The 20508-nt window shown below is 40.9% G+C and overlaps 1 protein-coding gene across 1 annotated transcript in view; it reads left to right on the plus strand.

Annotated features, from left to right (window-relative positions):
- Positions 1-300: 300 nt before the first annotated feature.
- RORA (RAR related orphan receptor A) overlaps positions 301-20508 on the plus strand; it is an 82171-nt gene continuing 61963 nt past the window's right edge. Inside the window, exon 1 of the mRNA XM_067534750.1 lies at positions 301-506. Within this exon, the coding sequence (XP_067390851.1) occupies positions 479-506 (28 nt within the window). The 5' untranslated portion in view covers positions 301-478. The remainder of the gene's footprint in view (positions 507-20508) is intronic.

A 20508-nucleotide genomic window follows, 5' to 3' on the forward strand; every position in this document is an offset into this window, starting at 1 on the left:
GACGTAGCAGCCCCTGAGCTGGGCCGGGGGGGGAGGGGGAGAGAGGGGCGCCTCCTTCCCGGGGCTCGCGCTCCCGCAGCCGTTGGCGGGCGCCCTGCGGAGGCGGCGCGAGCCCCAGGGAGACCCCGCTCCCTGCCTCCCCGGCAGGAGGCGGCGCTGCCGCGCTCTGACCGTGACCGTGACCGTGACTGGCCGGCGGCGCTGCCGCTCAGCCCCCGGCGGGGCGGGGCGGGGCGGGGAGGAGGCGAGCGGTGTAAACACGGCGGGAGGCGGGGGCGGGCTGGCTGTCAGCGGGTCACATGGAGGCTCGGCTGGGCCGGGAGGAGGAGGCGGCGGCGGCGGCGGCAGGCTGGCAGCGGGCAGGCGGCAGATGCGGCTGAGGCGGCGGTCGGAGGAGAGGGGCCCGGCCGGCCGGCGCGCACCCAGCCCAGCCCAGTCCTCGGGGCCCTGCTCCCCGCCGCGTCGCCCCTGACAAAGGATGTGTTTGGTGATCGCCGCGATGAAAGGTAGGCGCAGCCCTGCGGGGAGCCGGGCGGGGAGCGCCCCGGCCAGCCCTGCCCCTGGCTCCCTTCCCCCGGCCGCAGGCCCCTTCTTCCCCCGCTGCGAGCCGGGCGGCCCGGCCCGGCCCGGCTCCGGGGCGCAGATCGGGGACGTCGGGGGTGGGTTCGTGGGGCATCGTCCTTCCGAGCTGCTGCTGCTCCGTGCGCCGCCGGCAGCTGGAGCCAGGGCAGCCCGTGGGAGCCTGGCTGGGAGCTGGCCGCTGGCCGCTGCCACCCGCCGCTCCGGCTCGCGTCTCCCCTTGCCCACCCCTGCACATGCCGGGCTGTGCGGCGGGCATGTCCCCTAGCGCCTGCCCGGCTTCGGCTCCGTGTCCTTCCTCGCCGGGGGGACACCCGACCGGGCCAGCTACTGCAGAGCACAGGCTGTTTCTTATGGATCCCGCCGGGCGAAGTGGCGCCCGCCGTAGCGTGTCTCTCATCTGCCGCTCCTGCGGCTGTTTGCTCTGGGTGTGATTTCTCGCTAATCAAGTAGTGAAAGTGACCGGGCACGTGCGGAAAGGTTCCCCTGCTGTTTTCGTGCAGACCAGCGCCGTGCTCCGCGCCCAGCTGTACTCTATACTTGGACATAAAAGTTGGAGGATAAGCGGGAGTTTATTTGCTCACATGATTTGCGGAGGGAGAGGTTATGGTTGGGGTTGCATAAAGCCAGGGACGTGCTGCATAATCCTAATAAAATCTAAAAATTACGGCAAAACATAGCTGTGATAGAAAGGAAAAGAGAGTGTGCTGCATCCTGTAGACGGTTTGTGCCGGTAGAAGTGACAGGCTCACGAAGCTGTACATTTTTAAAGAGGTTTTAGATTGAAAGGAAAAGTGAAAATTATCAAATGATACTTTAAAAATCTGACATTTTCTCTGCTTTCAAATCCCTGTCCTTAGAGAGGGGCAATGAAGGATTGAGGAAAGTCAGAGAGAGGGTTTTTTTTAATGAGAAATCAAAAGTTTAAAGGTGTGCTTTCAAATAGTCTGTGATGTTTTCTAATATAATGGGATCCACGGATAAATTGTACACTGCACTATAGTTTTAAAGCAAGAATGCGTGCAATAAAAACACGTATCTAAATATTCTAACAGTTTTATTTAAATAGGACCTTTCTCAGTAATCCAGTCTTTTTTAATTTATATATTTAGTTTCCCAACTAAAAATACTAAGCCTTTTTTTTTTTTTTTTTTTTTTTTGGTACACAGATCTGGTTTAAAAAAGGACTTATTTGATATTTAATGATAATCCTACTAACTAGAGACAGAAATCTATGCTTGGTTGTGTTTTTTTACTTTGCAAGGGCACTAAGTGGAAGACACCAATATCAGTGTGCAGTGGAAGCATGATAATTTACGTTATGCTAAGCTTCTCACTTTCTTTTTAACAGAGAAGACTAGGTGAATAGAAGAGTTAATTATCATTAGCATTGATCATTATCATCTCTCAATTTAGTTGACAGTAGATTGTAACTGGGTTGATCCAAAATATTTGTTTCTGTGACAAAAATAGCATGCTTTGAGTATGATTTATAGGAAATTTTAACAATTCTTCAAAACTCTGCAAGTGTTGTATTGACAAAATACTGTTTCTATGTATCCCTCTGCAAACATGTAACCAAATAGGAAAAAATGAATGTATACTGAGGAATATATCCTTAGGGTATAAACCACTTAAGAAAGCTTTTGGAAGAAACATAATGGAACATTGTAAGATGACGAGATGATTCTGAGAAACTCGCTTCTCAACTCCAAAGTTATGTATTTTGGTATTACTGACTTTTGGTATCGAAGGTTTCAGTGTATTTTGCATTTGTGTTGCTATTACCAAAGTAGTGTTCCACATTATCACTGACAAATAGATTAATCAAAATAACCATTTTTTTTCTTCCAAAGCTCAGAGCTCTTGCCTACACATTTGTCTTGGAGTGACCTCTGGCTGCCACGAAATAATAGATCCATAGTATTGTACTTTAAGAGAAGTAGACCAGAAGCACTGGGAATGCAGTTTTTATATGAGCTCAAATGCACAAGGGAGAAACAGAATAAGTCTAGCTGATTAGAATATTTTATTTATTCCTGTTGCTGTAATAGCACCTTAGAGGTATGTGAACATTTATAGTTGCTGTGAAGTTGAGGTGAAGAAAATAATGGTTTGTGGGAGAATTTGGAATGTTGCAAATTTCCATATCAGATTTTTTTTTAAATGTCACAGAAACATATTAAATTCCTTCCTTCTGTCCTTCAGTTCTGGTTTCCCAAATTGACTTCATATGAAAAGAATTGTGTATGATTGTATTTTTCATGCAGAACAAATGCTCTGTCAAACATAATTTCTTTCATTTTGAAATATACAGAGATTTCTAATGTACATAGGGGTTTGAAAGAATTACAGAATACGGTTAACAGTCAGCATGTCGATAGCTACACTGATACATTCAAAGAACTGGTAAACCTAGGCACAGCCAATGAAAAGAGGATGCATTATGTCATTGAAACAGGTAGCCTTATATGAAATGTAACTTTCTGGTTTCAGCTTGAGGGGAAAGCTTTCTATTTTTGGAAATAAGCAATTTGGAAATATTTTCTATTTTGTGAAATATTTCTGTCTGTGATGTTAGAGGAAATATTTTGTGGATTGACTGATTTTGTTTTTTTACTTGTTTATGCATCTCCACAAACTTATAAGAGTTGGTTAAGCAAATCTTGTTTTGTTTGAATATATTCAGGCTATATTTTTTTATTCAAAGAAGAGTGCAACATTATGTGTGTATCTTATAGCTCTGTTTAAAAAGAAATAAGACGCCTTTCCCAAGTAGATTAATCTTTGTGTGGATCTGAATATTTGTTGATCTTGATCCTATGCATATTAGCTTTTTGCTGTTGGCTTAAGGAGCAGGACTGGGTAAGTGCTATGAATGGATGTAAAAACTCATTGACAAAATGTCCTAACTAGCAGCAGACCCGAGGCACAAATAAGCCAACCGGGTTGAATTTTGTTTTTATAGTCACTTAGGAATAACTTTGTACAAGTGAAAATGACTGTCTATGGTGCAGGGAAATGGTAAATCAGGCCCAGTGTCAGTGGGAGTTTAGGGTGCTAGTACTTCACTAGGAGGGCTCGGATGGTAGTATCATCAGGCCGTAGATAGTAGGGATGCTGGACAAATTCAGTAAAATGACCCTAGAAATATTTTAGTAAATTTGGGTTGGGGATTCCCAAATAAAGGATCCTAGAGGAATGTGGGACATTAAGTATATAATTTTCTCAGCTTCTTTGTGTTGGACACATATTTGTTAGTAACCAAAAACTGAAGCACTTTATTTAAATTATTGATACAGTCTCTTACTGTTCAAGCATTCAAAAGACAAACCAGAATTAAAAACAAACAAGCAAAAATCCTGGGTTAAACTAGTTATAACATTGTTATAAATCAATTAAGAGTTTTTGGTTTAACCATGGAAAGATATGGCTCTGATTTTTGGCTGGCTTATATAGGATATACCTTTGAACAGGTGTACTGTTAGAGATTTTAAAGTATTATTCACTTAAATAAATAGCTTTATTGAAGACCTGTGGGTTTCCTTATTAGTGTGAATGTTTTTGTTTAGTGGAGGCCTGTCACAGCACAATCTGTGTATATTTGTAGATGGGATCTTAGTGTTGCCTGGTTCCTTGAGTTTGCTGAGCACCCTATACTTCCGTTGACTACAGTGCCCTTCGTTTCACAAGATCGGGCCCAGCAGGCTAGCTGAACCGATTACTGTGGTTGAGCTTTCCTGAAGCGATTGAGCCTGACCTCTTAAGAAGTTCTTGATCACATTTCTTGGCACTGACCTACTGACTATGAGGCACTTCTGGAAAGAGTATGTGTTCTTTGCCAGTAAACCACCATGTACAGAGATTTCCTCATGCAGGAAGAAAATGAATTCATTCATTTTAGATTTTTAAGCCTGTTTTAACTAGCTATGCAACTTCACCAGTGAGGGAAAGTCAACGCCTGCTCTAGTCTAGTGCGCAGTCTAATACAGGACATCAATGGGAATGTCACATATGGAGTGGTGGCAGGATCAGGCCCGTGGAATTGGTTTGTCTGTTTTCTTGGCGTATTGATGAATACAGCTGTTCTGACAGATCTGCATTCACCTAAGTCAACATACTTGTTACATCATGTTGACAGTGCCAGACTGATCTTGAGGTTTGTCCTTTACATTTCATTTTCAGGCTCTCTGAAAGACTATAGGAGTTTTCCAATAAAAGATGTGTGTGGGAAGGGAAGGAGGGGGAAGAAATCTGTATGTGTGCTTGGTTTTGTGTAAAATTCCTAGAACGCATCATGCACTGTACAAACCTCACTTGAGAACTGATCCCACAAAGTGGAGAGCAGCCTAGGCTCCTATTGAAGTCCATGGCAATGGCAGGTGCTGATCTTCTCGCGGGATCAGGCTCTTGAATGATATAGAGCTGTTTCCTTCTTAAAAACATTAGCCTGTTTTAAGTGGCTGACAATAGAGCACTGTAAAAAATAATGATCTTGAGATTATCCTGAACGTTGTAATTCAGCCCATTTATGGGGAATCTGTGCAAGGACCTCCATGCTTCACAAACATCAATGAATGATGTCCTTCAGCATGGAAGAGAGGTGGGAACAGAGGGGCCATGTACTTAAGCGTCTGGGAGGTGGGCTACATGCCAACTCAATATGCCAGCATAGAGGGCAAGTTGCAGGCAAACTCATGTAGTCGATCCAGTGGCCTGGTATGCAGTTGGTGGGGAACTGCTATTGCAACACGTAGTCCAAGGAAATGGCCACAGATGGGCTGTAGTTGAGCTTTGTTGCCTATCCTTGGGGTAGATAGGTGAATATTTGTATTATTATTTATTTCTATTGCAGTAGTGCCTCCGGGTCCCAATCAGCAGTTGGGCACCACTGTGCTGGACTCTGTACCAACATATAACACAAAGATGGTGCCGATTAACAATCTAAATGCCTTGTACAATATAAATTTGCATTTCTCATTTCCCCCCTCACCTCCACACAAGACTTCCACGTAGAATCGTATTTCTCAGGCTTTATGTTGCATTTGAAAATTTCACCTTTGGAGTTTTAAATCCTCTCTCTGGGAGTATTGGGTATATTACCAGCAATATAGCATTGGAAATTTTCATTGTTGTATGATAATTGAGTATATAACACGTATGTTAATGTCATGTAAAGTGTTTCACGGTTACTACTAGAGAGAATTCTTATTTTCCCTTTTCCATATGGATATGTTTGCTTCAAAAATAGGATTGTTTTTCATAAAATAAAAAAGAAATCCAACTGCATTAAGGAGAATGTGGCTACTCTTTGTCTCTTTCTCCAGTAGGTAAATGCAGCTCTGTTCTTCTGTGACTTTGTAAATTATCTATCTAGTGTTAGAGACACTTGGGATGCAGTATGTTCTTCCTTTGCATTCTCATGAGATAAGCTTTTGTAGGCTGCAAAATAACTCCATGTGCCAGGCAAGCTCCTGGAAAGAATGAGTTAAATTATTACAAGACCAGTCAGCCTAGGGGTGCATTTTAAAAATATATTCTTTTGCTCATCTTCATTTGCAGTGAGAGCAGAACTTAAATTTTCACCTTTCTCCCATTTATCTTCTAGCTGTAATTTGCAATTACAGCTGATAACTCCAGAGATCAAGCAAGTGGCTAATTTTCTCCTTTCATGATTTGGCTTTTCCTTGAGGGGAAAATATCTAAGGGACCTGCACATACTAATGGTGCTGAAGCTGTTGCCTTTTAAAGCTCTTGTTTTAATTTAAAAAATAAAATTGGAAACTGTCAGTTTGGATATATTTGGACCCCAAATAGTGTGAAGTGAGATGTGATGTGGTCCCTCATGTTGGGGCAGACCTGCTTAGATACATCGCACCGTGAAGAGTTATGTTATCAGACGAAAAGGTGATTGTATGGTGTGCTAGGCTCTTTGCTTATTGGAGGAAAACGGCTCAAATCATTGTTTAAATACAGGACTGAAAAGTTAAGTAAAATATCTTCCTAGGGTATCTAGCAAGGGATCTGGTGTTCTCTTCTACTATGCAGTGTTTGAAAGGGGCCCTTAACTGATGTTAATAAATGCTATAGTCTGCTTTTCTATTCTTCCTGCTAGGCCAGGGCTGTCCTACAGAAAGGTCAGCAGAAATTAGTTTGGGTGCTCTATATAGTTGTTGCTGTTCTCCCTAAAATCTAAGTCTTGAATTTAGCTACTAAGGCTAGATTGTGCCTTTGAAGGGACAGCCTGTAATATGGGGGTACATTGCCTCAGCCAGAGCTGCTTCAGGCATTGAATGTTGAGGCAGATGCAAGTCACAAGGGCCTTGGGGAGTGTGGGCCTGAGGAGTTCTTGCTATGCCTCCCTACAGAGTATAGCAAACAGTTTGGACCAACTCCATTGGACAGTGGAATGAGTGATGGAGCTATGGCCCTACCCCTCTCCACTTCCTTTTAGGGAGACTAGTGTAGCTAGTGGCATCAGACTGGAGCAGTCCTTGCACTCACTGAGCTCAAAGGCAGCTCGTGGCCCAGATGCTCTCATGTATTTAGTCACCTGACTCCCAAGGAAATCAGTACTTTTGAGCAGGTGGGCCTGTATGCCCCTATGGGTCCAGACAACACCTGGCCCTCTGTTTCCATTGTTAAAAATAGGGCTCTTTGCCTACACTTATGGAAAACCCAGTGAAACTAATAGAGCTTCTCATCTCTTTCCTTAATTGTACCATGGGAAACTGCCCGTGTGGAACTAATGGATACACAGAGAACTCAAGGTCCTCCTCCCCAAATCTCAGGGCATCTGTGGACTGTAAATTAGCCAGTGCAGACTGTTGCTCCCTAAACCCATTCTGTGGGGGATGAAGGCATCATGTTGAAGTCTGTGCTCTGAGAAAAAGTATTAACATCTACACATGCATGTCCACTGGGTTATTCGGCACAGTGTGGCTGCCTCCCAGTTTCAGCACCTTTAGCCTTAATAGTAGTCCTGTCCAAAAGTTGCTGGAGCTCCCACCACATGGTATTAACATGTAGAGGCTCTGCAGTATGTGTCCATCACTCTTTGGTAAGTTAGGCCAGCATTCTACCTGCATTCTGGTTAAACCTAGCAAAATTTCTCATTGCTGAAAACAGGCCATGCTGGACACAGTTTGTCATGGTCTGTACGTGCAGTGGTCCGGCTGCACCCATTGCTGATTCCCATTTGTGTACAGCAGAGGTGAAATCCTGGCCCTATTGAAGTCAAAAGTCCTTTTGCATAGAAGCTACTAGTCTTTCTGGTTATGTGACTATAGGCCTTGTGCCTTTTGTCATGCTGTGTACATAGCCAACTAGACTAAAATCAATGCCAAGAGAATTATAATCATCCAGTCTTCATTTTAAGAATGTTGATTTCTAAGCTCAATTAAAACTACTTAAATGTAAATACATCTAACCTCTTCACTATTGAACAATGCAAGTAAAATATTCAGCATGTTTATAATATAAGGTGTCTGTCATGTAATTGTGTAATGTTTGTGTTTTCTGAAATACAGTGCAGTTTATTGCCATTGAAACTTGGGATGAAGTTCTTCATACAACTGCTTCAATTAGTCTTTATTTTTAAATTTTGGAAGAAGCTGATCATTCTCAAATACAAAAACAAGTAGAAATTGCTATTTCATTTTGGCATATATTCAGATTGGTGCTTGTCACAGAAAATATAATAAATCAGATACTCTGATTACGACTGCCCCAGTGTTGCACATTCATCATAAGAATGAATCCTCTCAAATTTAAGTGAACCAAAATAGAGCTGTATCCAAGATCTCATGGAGTTTTTCAATCATGTGTGGTATCTGGTAAATTGCTGCTGAACCATGACTAAAAATAACCCAAGGACCTTTCCTTTATCTGAATGCCTTATAAACATATATTCTTAGGTAACGTGCTGCTTGTGTAGTGTCCTTTTCCTTCAGTGTATTTATGTAGCTTATAAAACAATCATAATAAAAAAGCCCATTTAATGTAAAACAAATCAAACAAACCCTGGAAAGATGCAGCTGAATGCCAGGCTATAGCCAGAGCTGCTTCTTCCTATCCCTATAGAGGCCAAGGAACAGGGTGTCAAATTCTATAATGTTATCTCTGCCTCCTCTTCTACCTAGAGACTATGGGTCCCAAGGGATTAGGGTTCATCTACATAGAGCTGCGCCCATTTAATATAAGATGGAATTTCAAATGGAATTTGTTAAAGCGTTGCCACAGGCTAGATGGGTGTGCTTATTGCAGTTTAAAACAAGGCTTATTTTGGTTTTGCTGAAGTCTATTATGAAGTGGTTTAAGCAAAATCAAAATGAGACCTTCTTAATCTGAAATAAGAGTGTCCACAGAGTTGAGTTAAATCAGTTGGACTGTAGGCAAAGTCTTAGATTCATTCCACCTTCCTACTTCACTTCTACAGAGGGTCAAGAGAAGGTGAGCAGGGGAAGGAGAACTCGCGCACGCGCCCACAGGCATGGGATTAAGGCATGTACCTCCCACCAAATCCCTGAAGCCAGAGTTTGACATGTCAAACAAATATTTTTCCCCTAATACAAGTATCATTTGTTTGTATTGCATTAGAACCTAGAGACACAATTAGGGATCAGGGTCCCCTTATGCTGAGTAGAGTATGCAGATACAACTAGAATGCAATCCTTGCCTTAAAGAGTTTACACTATACTCTTAGTGCTCAAATGGATACCTTAGAACTTGCTGGCATGAGACGACATTAGATTTGGTTCTCATCCTTAACCTCTGAGAAGGGCAACATTTTCTTCCCACCCCTCAGCTCCCAAACCTACCAGTAGAAGTGATGTGGACTGCATTCAGTCTCTACCATTCTCAATGGAGGATGAAGCCTCTTTAGGCACATGGATGCTCAAATCTCCACTTGACCTGAAACACAAACTCCGGGCAGGGAATGGAGGGCCAGACAAAGGTGTGCTGTTCTTTTTTTATCACAAGAATTAGTCTCCTCTCAAAGCAGAAAGATTCATGTGCTTCTATATTGACTTGCATTAGAGCAGTGTGAATTGCTTTACTGAGTTGAAAGGAACAGTGTGACTTGTTGGTATTCTAAGTTAATTTTAAATTTTAGTGTTGCTTATTAACAGATGCATTTTCCCCTCAGTTAAATGAATCTCCTCTTATTTGTCTGTATTTGATTTGCCACACACCAGTTATTGTGTAAAACAAAATTTCTAGCTAATGTGTTGTGACTGCTTCAAGCCCAGTTCAGAAATTAATACACCAAGTTTTTGCACTGCATAAAATCTCTTCTTCTCAGCATCCATAGCCTAGAAATACATTTTTCCTCTTATTCAATTGGGCTCTTTATATTTACTTTGGAAATATTTATGTGTTAGATGTTACATAATAGCAAACGTTGGAGAATGTGAATGAAAGAGAAGCTATCCTTTGATACATAGTTTAAAACAGCAGGCTGAAGTGCATAGGAATCCAGAGAAAATGTCTTCCAAACCGCACTATAATGGCTCTGCTGCACAAAGAGGACCAAATTGTGGGACAAGCTCCAGAGTAGCTGGGATTATGTTGCCCTTCGGTTTTTGTTCAAAGGAACAATCCCAACAATTTATACTTGCATAAGATGCATTGTACTAGACACTGGATAGTTTTTCTTGTACTGCGAGTGCATTGCTGTATTAACAGATACATTTGTCTAAAACATGAGAATACGATGCACATTTATATATAATTACATCAACAGTTAATTAAAAAGCAAGTTAATTAAACAGCTGTAAATCTTCCATTTGGGGAGCCTGATCTAATAAATGAGACAGAAATATGGGCCCTCCATTTTCTAAGAGCTGAGCAGCCTCTGTCTGGGTGACTTTCCTCCAGGGGCAATAAAAGTAGAGATTGCCATGCCTGGCACAACATCTTCCTCCCCGAGAACTTCCAGATGCACTGCAGGGAGCTTGGGGTTGTAGAGGAGCAATGGGAGCAGCATTTATCCATGGCTTCAGTGGCGACAGATATCATGGTGTTGTACTGGGGTGACTCACAGCAGTGAGGATAGGGTTGGCAGGTGTCTGGTTTTTGACCGGAAAGTCTGGTCAAAAAGGGAACCAAGCAATGTCCAGTCAGCACTGCTGACCGGACACTAAAAATCCAGTTACCATGGGTGAGGGTGGTGCCAGGTCATCAACCTGCACCAGCCATGGGCTTAGTTTGGGGGTCATTGCCCCCGCACTGGTCCCCCACTGCCGATTTCTGCGAGTGCCGAGCAGGGCTTAGTCTGCTCAGCCTGTCTGTCCTTCCCACACTACAACAACTGACTCGGCCCCTCTTCCCGGTTGAGGCTGGCAGCTCTGGGATGCTGCCTCCTGGGTACAAGTGCCCATTGTCATCCTCTTCTCCTGTTTCTGTACAATGGTGAGTGCCTGTGGGAGGGCAGGGCAAAGGGGTGTGGTGGGGGGAAGGAAGGGGGATGGGATACGGCAGGGGAACAAGAAGGGACTGGGGGAATGAGTTGGGGAGTGGAAGATGGAGTGGGATGGGGCAGGAAACAGTGTGGAGAGGAAAGGAGATGGGGTGGGGAGAGGAAGGGGGTAGGGAGATGGCACACAGGAAAGAGAAGGGGTAGGGTTGCTACCTGTCTAGGTTTTACCCGGACCATCTGATTTTAGCTTATGTGCCCAGGTGCCATTTAGGATTGCCAGGTGTCCAGTTTTCAGGATCTGGCTACCGTAAGCAGCACCCAAACGAAAAGTCCAGTTACCGTGGGGTGGGGAGAGGCACTGGTCAATAACCTCTGCCAGCCCCTGCTCAGCTGGGGCTGCTCCTACCTGCAGGCAGGGTCCTTGAGATGATCCAGTGAGTGGGGAGGGTTGAGAGGAGTGAGCTATGAGGAGGAGCATTGGGATGGAAGAGGTGAGGTGGGGCGGGGTATCAAGGGAAGAGTTGGGGCGGGACCTCAGGGGTCTGATTAACAGCACTTAGAAAGGTGGCAGCCCTAAATGAGGTTCTGGGGAGAAGCTATGTGAAGGAGCCAATACTTCATTCTGCCCTTCTCTTCTGGTCTCCAAATTCCATAGGCATAAAAATTGACACCCCCTTACCTCCTATAGCTTCCACCCGAGAGGATGCTTTTTTGGAAACTATGACATCACCAGGAGGAGTTATCTAGCCCACTTCCGCTCTCTTCTTGTGGGTTTCTCAACTGCATGAGATGGTCAAGGCTATGACTAGTAGTTTTTATTACTAAGCAGTAGTAGTCTAGATGCTGGAGATTTCCATAGTGATATCTGCAACGTAACTTCTTTCATCTTATTTTCCTCTCCCTCCTCCACAACACACATCATTAAACCATAAAATGGGTTTAATCGCTTAACAAATGTTCAAAATGGTTTTTTACTTCTATTTCCCTCTTCAAACTGCAGTATTTAGCTTTGTAAATGTTAAAACAGATAAATGTAAAGGCCGTTCTAAAGCGGAGGCCTTCCAAATGTCTCCAAAGCATTTTTTTTAATAGCTTTAAAATGTGCTTTAAAATGAAACCTTGATGCAGACATCACGACGGCTGGTCCAGAGCGCACTGTGGTAATTTAATACTTTCCCCAGAACTCTGGCTTGTAAAGTAGATGCCATAGTGAAATGAGAATATTGAGAAGGGAAAATTGTCAGCTCTTCTTGTAAACATGCTAGTTTACAAGCAAATACAGGAGAAAAGGAACTGTTTAGAAATACAGATAGCCTTACACCCAGGTCTGGAAAAGTACAGAGAACGCCTTTTATAACATGAAAACATCTCTTGTACATCTTTATTTCTGAATTATGAAAAAAATATAAATGAAGGATGAAGAACGCAACCAAAGAGTTGAGTCCTGCCAACTTACGCTGGCATGAGTAATTTAACTCACAGGACTTCAGTGGTACAATTTACATGAGCAAAGTTACTCAAGCATATATATATGTATGCAGGATTAGCAGAATTAGGACCTGAATTATGACATTGGCAATGAATGGGGAAAAATTAGGCAAAAAGTACATAAAGTACATGAATGAAAGCTACTGCTAAATGTCTCCTTGGTATAAAATAATAGCAGCTTTAATTTAAAAGTAACTCTCTGCATGCATTCTTAGTTATAATTCCAGCTAATATTAGGCACAATTCAGCCAAAAATATGTCCAGCTTCCACACCGCAAAAGCCCACACAAGCCGACTCTTTCTTTTTCTGAGGTTCTGCAGCATGGAATCTGGATGTAATTTTGCTGACTTAGACTTCTGGTATCTATCATATTTTAAAAGAAGTTCAGACTTTCTGTACTGGCCCTTACATTAATGAAGAAGTGCCTGACTTTCTTGCTTTAGGAGACCTAATATTATGCATCAAAAAACATGTGCCCAATTTCACACAGGACATTTTTTTGCATGAGAACTCCATTGTTTGAATAGTATGGACATTTTAAATGGCTGGTTTCGTTCTCATATTAAAGTCAATCGAAGCTTTGCCATCAGCTTCAGTGGGACCTCCTAAAAATTACATCACTGCGCTCAAAATAGTTCTCATTTCTTTTTTCCCTTGTCAATAGATGAAGACTGTGGACTGTAGAGATAAGTCTGAGTCCTAAAATTTAGGTCTGGATCTAAATCTGAAGTTCCCGAGTTTAGGTGTTCTTGGATCTAAGGTTTTGCTTCCAGAGCTAAAAATACTTAACACATTTCATGCAATCATTAAGAAATACAAAGTGTTTCTCTTAAAAACTCTAGGGAAACCTGAGTAAAAATACTACCATGAAATTAAATGATAGACTAATGCAGTAACAAAAATAGTGTCTCAGTAAACATGTAAAAGGTTAAGAACCGTTGGGAATTGTGTGAAGACATCAAGGTTTGGACATAACAGTAAGGCATCTCAGGAGGAACCAACATTTGCATCTGGTGAAAGGATATAAAATTTTATATAAGGGTGCTGATGCCAGGGGAAACATTAAGACTGAGAATGGAGTTTAGAAACAATTTTGTGAACAATGAAACAATTGCAGGAAGCTTAGCTTTACTGTTCGTAGTATCTCTTAGGACTTCCATGTTGGGTTTGAGATGATGTAGGTTATATTGACATATTTATAAAAACAGTATTGAGTAAGTGCTATTAAAATGTTCCATTTGGTAGCATCATGCTTTAAATAAAATGAAGCTTTTTTGATAACTAAGTTGTCTCTGAAATGTTGAATAGGATCCATGACTTGTGCCATTGTTTGTCGTGGATGCTTTGACATACACTAAATAGTTGTCTGTCTGTGAATAGTCTGTAAGTTAATACAGAGCAAGATCCTCTGAACACACATTTATGTTGGCAAAATTCAGGGTTGTCTACAAAATGACCACAAAAAGTGAAGCTGTAATGTTGGTAGAAACCATCAGTGTGGGTCACATTGCATGTGGATGAGAGAGGCTCTGCGGTAATTGAGTTTAAAGCCTTTGGTGAAATACTTTGATGTAACTCCATTGGCTTCTGTGGAGTTACACCAGTGAAGAATTTGACTCAGGGAGTGAGAGTCTCTAATTTGATTCAAGAAATTTTCACTTTTCGTTATTTGACAAAGATGTGGCAAATAGATTCATTTAACAGATTTACTTCTTTATTATGTATCTTTTTTGATAAATAGAAAAGCGCTAATGTACTTAATGCCTCACTCAGTCTGTAGATTGGTTGGAGAGAGAGAGAGAGAGAGAGTGAATTGCAGTTTTACTATAATGCATAATTGTACCCTCAGCTCCCACAAACAACTGACTCTTTGAGCCTTAGCTGAACAAACTATAATCACTGATTTGTAAACTGTGACCATAACTCTCAGATTACTATATGTGTACCCTGGCATGCAGAATTAATTGTAAACATGTTCATACCATGATGTATACCAGTAGGTGCAGGTTTCTTCACTGGAGGTGTCAAATCCAGACCTGCTTGCTGGCTTGGAATATGGTTAACAGAGACAGGAGCTTTATATTTTAGAATAACTAATCAAATGAATGCAATTTATATGCTAAATTGAAGGATTTTTTGAAAGTATTTTTTAAAATCTTTCTAGAATCTCTTTCCAGGCTTTTAAGTATTTGACCTGCCAGATTTTTAGCAGTATAATTTCAGAGCGAAAATAAAAATTAACAGCCTTTTTTCATCAAAATGTTTTTTAAAGGAAATCCTTCACCCAAGTTCTTAAATATTCTAGTTAATGTGAATTAATCTTTGAAGGAGCTGTACTGGTCCCCTTTATTCTATTGAAATACTTCTTTAGGACAGTGCTGGGGAAAAATAACTGCAGGAATCCACAGCTTAGCCTTTTCTCTTTTGATTGATTTCACATTGTGTGAGGTTAAGCATTTTTGTTGGGGGGTTAGGTTTCTCACCAAGGATGGATGTGAGCTCCTTGCAGTGCGATAAGAAAGTTCACATTTGAATTAGTGTTAATGGATGATGAGTGGGCAATATACTCAGCTGTCCAGGTTATCAAATTGGGGGCTACAGCTGTTCCTGTAGAGCCAGATCCTTAGTTGGTATAAATCAAGATAGCACCATTGATATCAAAAGTGTCACTGGTTTACACCAACTCGGGATTTACCCCATAGAATCTAAGTGACTTTAATCACCAAATGCTTATTTTGGTGGAAAGAGGGTGTGAAATCCTGGATGGCCCTATGTTATTTTAAAGCAAAGGCATGTATTACAAAGAGAATCAGGCTTCAAAATGAATCACAAAATATATTGTGGGGAACATGCACTTATTGAATTTTTTATTTATTAGTAATACTTTTAGCTTCCATAGTGCCTTCCATCCAAGGATCTCAACCCACTTAATAAATGTTAATAGACCAAGTTCAGGTGATTGGTGAGGTTTTTGTGTGTTTTGGTGCCCATCTAGAGATGTCTTTAGATACTTGACTTTCAGGAAGTGTTGTGCACCCATCTGCTGAAAATCAGGTACCATTAAGGTGAATTAAATTCAGCACCTAAAAATGGAGGCACCCAGAGTCACTAGTCAATTGAGAGAATATTGCAAGTTCCCCAAAAGCCCTGAAAGGTAAATATTGGTACCCATTTAAGAGATGGAGAACCTGTGCCCAAGCAGGCCAAGTGATTTGGCCAAGGGTGTAGGGCCCATCTTGCTTGCTGCTAATCCAATGCCTTTCAACGGGATTATCCATCCTTCCAATTACTGATAATTAAACTTTAAGATTGATACAAGTTGGGAAGCTGTTCAATTAATAGTTAAATCCATTGCAGACACTATCAGTAGAAGGACCGTAAGATTTTATTAAGCCTCGGTGTGTGTCAACTCACTTCCTCCCCGCTATATGTCCAGTGCTTCAGAAGCTGTGACAGTAGAAATGGGTATAGCACTTCAAACCAGGTCTTCATTAGAATTTTACATTCCCCCTCTGAAGTCTGTTGTACTACAACATTTTCCAAAGGATTAAAGTGGTCATCAACTTGACCTAAAATCAGAAAAATTGATTTTTATGGAAAGTACAAGATAATTGTTGTTGCAAATCCCTTTCTGCACCTCTGCTTACTTTTGTCTGTAGTTTCTATGGTTTTTGGAGGTAGTTGCTGGTAGTAAGGGTATACCTATGCTTTGAGCATAGGTTGAAGTGTAGATATACCCTTAATCATGGAACCAAAGATGGTTGATCTTCATACAAGGATGGTATGTAATATGTGCCATAACTCTATTAATATAATAATAAACTGATTGTTCCTTTTGGATACAACCTACTAAAGAATTTAGGGCCATCAGTAGATCTATACCTATTTACACCATCTTAGTCTATGTCCTTTTATGCTGAAAACAGGAATAAGAACGTAATCCAAAGAAGTTTATCACAGCCTGCTGAATTAAAAGGCATCTCTCATCAAGAAAACTAGCTTTAAGGTGCTCATTTATTTTCAGGAAACATCCATTACAATATATTATAAATGCACTTTAGAAAGTAGAAGGGTTCCATGTTAAATGGAAAAATATCTGCTGCACAAAGGAAAATGACAAATGTGTTAGCTTGAGTACTAATTCAGTCCAGGTACTTGTAAATAATTTAGACAGTCAAATTAAATAATCCGCTTGAAATATTTTAAGGCATTTTGAAGCATTGTTGACTGGAAATTATTGCATTTTTAATGACAGAGGAGGTGAATTACAATGGTTCTGAAACTTATCAGAAACCTCTAGACCAGTTATGGATATTATTAGTTGTTAAGTGGCATGAATGAGTCTGGTAAGGTTTTAAAACACAGTATGTTGCATAAATAGTCTTAGATGAGAAAAAAATCTCCAGTTTGTAAGATATGTCTCCAGTCTGAGACTTTGGATAGTGGTCCTGCCACCATCTGCAGTGGGATTGTGTCATTCATCCGTGCTCCACTCATTTATTGGTGAAAGTCCACACCACCCACACACGCAGCCAGCATAAACAGGCTTTGTGTGGGAAACCGTGAGGCGATGGAAATCCACACCAACCCATGGGCGCAGGACAAGCCTGCATCATCTCTGACTGAGCTAGGCTCTGGACTGGAACAGGAGCTGTGGCTGTTGAGCAGCTTCCAATAGTCCTGTCCATCCCCCTCCTCTCACTTGAATCTAATCCCCCTCCAAGCTGGCCTATACTGAGCTAGCAAGATCTACTGAGCATAGGAAGTATAGAATCCCCCATCCTTAACTTCCTGATCAGCTGCCCACCAGCAGAAACACATTGGTCTGACTGAGTTGGGGCCTTCTCCAGACCCTGTTCTCCTGGGTGAATTTCACCCCTCTGCAAATTAATCCAGTATAAACCATTAATGGGTGCAGCTTCATTTTGTGAGCACTGTTGAGGGATATCAGCTCTTCACCACAGCGAAATGATTTGTAGAAGTGATTTTGCTCCAATTTGCCAGGAAATAGGGAGCTCGAAGGAGTAAGGTAATCGTTGACTTTCAAATTAAACCTTTTTAGAACCCAAGTTTATTCATTGTTATAAGAAACACAGCCCAGTCAGAATTCAGGAACAAAACAGAGCTGTATTGCTTTGGTGTGCGCATGTGTGGGAGTGAGTATAAATATGGGTTCCTGAACTCACCTAAAATTAATTCTAGATATAGTATGCAGCCTAGACTCTGTTTGTGGGGTTGCATTACTACATAAAACATCATTAACCATAGGTAAATATATATAAGTCTTGCTTGCCTATTATTTTCTGACAAAAACTTCTTGATTTAATGAAGGCTTTTAAAAATGTATTTGGTTTTATTATACAAAGATTTGTCTGTGTAGGAATCTTTAGGGATGGTAGATTGACATATATTCTACAATGGCTTTGCAGTCTCGAGTTTTCCCTTACTGTATCAATTTATAACAAGGAGTTTATTATGATGTTGTGACAATACAATGGATTAAGAAGCTGTATTGACTTTGATCCAGGAGAGAGAAGTTTGTTTTTTTCCAAGGACTGCAGAACAGTTGGTGTTCTCACAAAAAGTAATACCATGAAGGGAGGTAGGAACTCCTCTTTGATACTGGTCTGTCTATTATGATTAATTTTAAAGCACGTTGTAATACCAAAGTTTTGTAGTTCTTTTCAAAGTACTGACGTTTGAGACAGAATAGCTGAGCTAGATAGAATTCATGCATTTATCCAAGCCTGTTAAAATAAGAATGTTGACTGTGCTAATGGCCCAGTTTTAGTACAAGTTACAGAGAAGTCCACTATTTGAATTTTCTGTAGAGTAACTGCACAGTTTGCATCAGAGTTATGATTTATAACTGGATACATATAAATTATGGCCAAATAGTGTTGAGCTAAATCAATTTTTAATAATTTTCTAAGATATGCTTTATATAATTAAATAAAAGGGGCATCAAATGACCTTGAATAAAAATGACAACGGAACTGTTTTGTGGGGAGGTTTTTGTGCCTCTTGAAATATGAACAGTGAGTGGTTTTTTATCAATGGTATGAATGGAAACTTGATAATGAATTCATACTCTGCAAAGACAATCAACTTTTTAAAAAAGGATTAACACACTTAATGTTTTTTTGTTTTTACTATATCAGTGCCTTTGGTTTTGCAACAGTATCTCTGACAGTGAAGTAATCATGCTATAGAGTACAGAAAACATTTTATAAACCAATCCACTAACTCTTGTCAGATTGGTAAACATCAAGGTAAACTTTCTCAGATGTGTTTTTGATGGGGATAATTGGCTTGCTCCATCCAAGCAACTTAATGCAAGAAAGAGAATCAAATGCTTTGACACCTGCTCCCAAAATCTATTAATACACACATTCTAAGATGCTAAACATAAAGTATTAATGCATCATTGATCAACAACTAAAATCTAGATGTAACAAAAACTCCAGTTGAAAGGGATACCAATTAAGTTCTGAATCATGTGTCTCTGCACTACAAAGAAATGTGAGACTAAATTTTGAGAGTGTCTCAGATGCTCTTGAAACAGTGGGCTGTGTCCCCTTCCACTGCATATATGTGTGGAAATGACGGCAATTGTTTGTGTGGAAAAATAAAGTTTGGAAAATAACCTATTTTTAGTTGCTTTGTAATACAGTTTTGTAGTTGGAGACGAGGGGCACCATCACCATATGATCGGACAGTAGTCTGTAGACCACCACCACTGCACAACCGTTTGAAACATCTGTCTTAGATGATATTGGGAACGAAATAGATTGAGGTCCTGCTTTTTAACAAGTGCTGAGCATTCTCAGATCCAGTTGAGGTCTGTAGGAGATGCAGGTGCTCAACCCCTTTGAAAATCTGGGCCACAGTTGGCTGCTTGATAATCAGTGATGATATCTTGCAAAAGGACTATTCACCTGAGCAAGTGATTTGTAGTATTGAGCCCTTTATTGCACCACTGTTAACGTGATTCATTTGTATCTTTTCCAGATTGTAACCGGGAAGATGTTAAAATCAAGTTCTTGCTTAGCTGAGGGTGTGAAGAGAAGCCCAATTGTGTTTTCCCCCCCAACTAGGATTGATATAATCACATGAGATTAATGTGTCTTCTGGTGTACGTATGCAATATATGATACGGTCATCTTGCCTAAATGCTGTGCAATTCCACAGTTTCCTTTCCTTTGGTGTGTAGATTCCCAGGGCTTCCTTTTCAATCATTTTCTCTTCCTCCCCATTCATATTAACCTTCTTCAGTTGTGATTCACTTTCTTGTACTCTTCTTACTGTCAGCCTCTGTTCAAAGCATACTGGCAGCCCCCTGCTTAATTCCATTTTTAGCATCAGTCAGAGTAACACAATCTCTACATCTCATGCTCTTTGTTAGAGCCTGATCAGCATTTGCCCTTCATAGCCAGCTGTGTTTTGCATCTTCATCCTGCTACCATATTAACAAAGAGAATGAAAGATAGCTCTATAGGACATCTCTCTAGACATTACCATTCTAACACTTCATGCTCAGTTCTTAGAGAGGTCTTTGTTCCTTTAGTAGTGTTATACAATAGCTCTAAGCACTCTACAGGGTTATGACAACTGGAAGAAACCATCTCTCCAGATGGGCTTTAATTATCTTTCCAATGTACCAAAATTCACATCTGGTTCATAGAGCCACATAGTTTTCTGAAACTCTTCTGGTTTTATTACTACTGTTTGGCACTCTTTGCAAGGAACACCATCAACACTTTCATTGGTATGGTCAATAAGCTCTTAAATTGGTTCCTTTGTGGCCCTTTTATTTGCAGAAATGTTGCTGTCAGTTTTCAGATACTGAAGAAAAGAGGTGTGAAAATATTTTACCATTAAAGAGCACAGCTGCTGCAATATCCTAAGTATTTTTTAAAGATAAGCTCCTTAAAAACCTTCAAAATAATCTGGTCAAAATTTAGATACTTCATGTGATGACTACATCAAAAACTGCTTTAAGAATGAAGCAACATAGCTT

This window comes from Emydura macquarii, unplaced genomic scaffold (genome assembly GCF_026122565.2).
Source record: "Emydura macquarii macquarii isolate MOO-44397 ecotype Brisbane River unplaced genomic scaffold, CSIRO-AGI_Emac_v2 contig_3451, whole genome shotgun sequence".
Lineage (NCBI taxonomy): Eukaryota > Metazoa > Chordata > Testudines > Chelidae > Emydura > Emydura macquarii.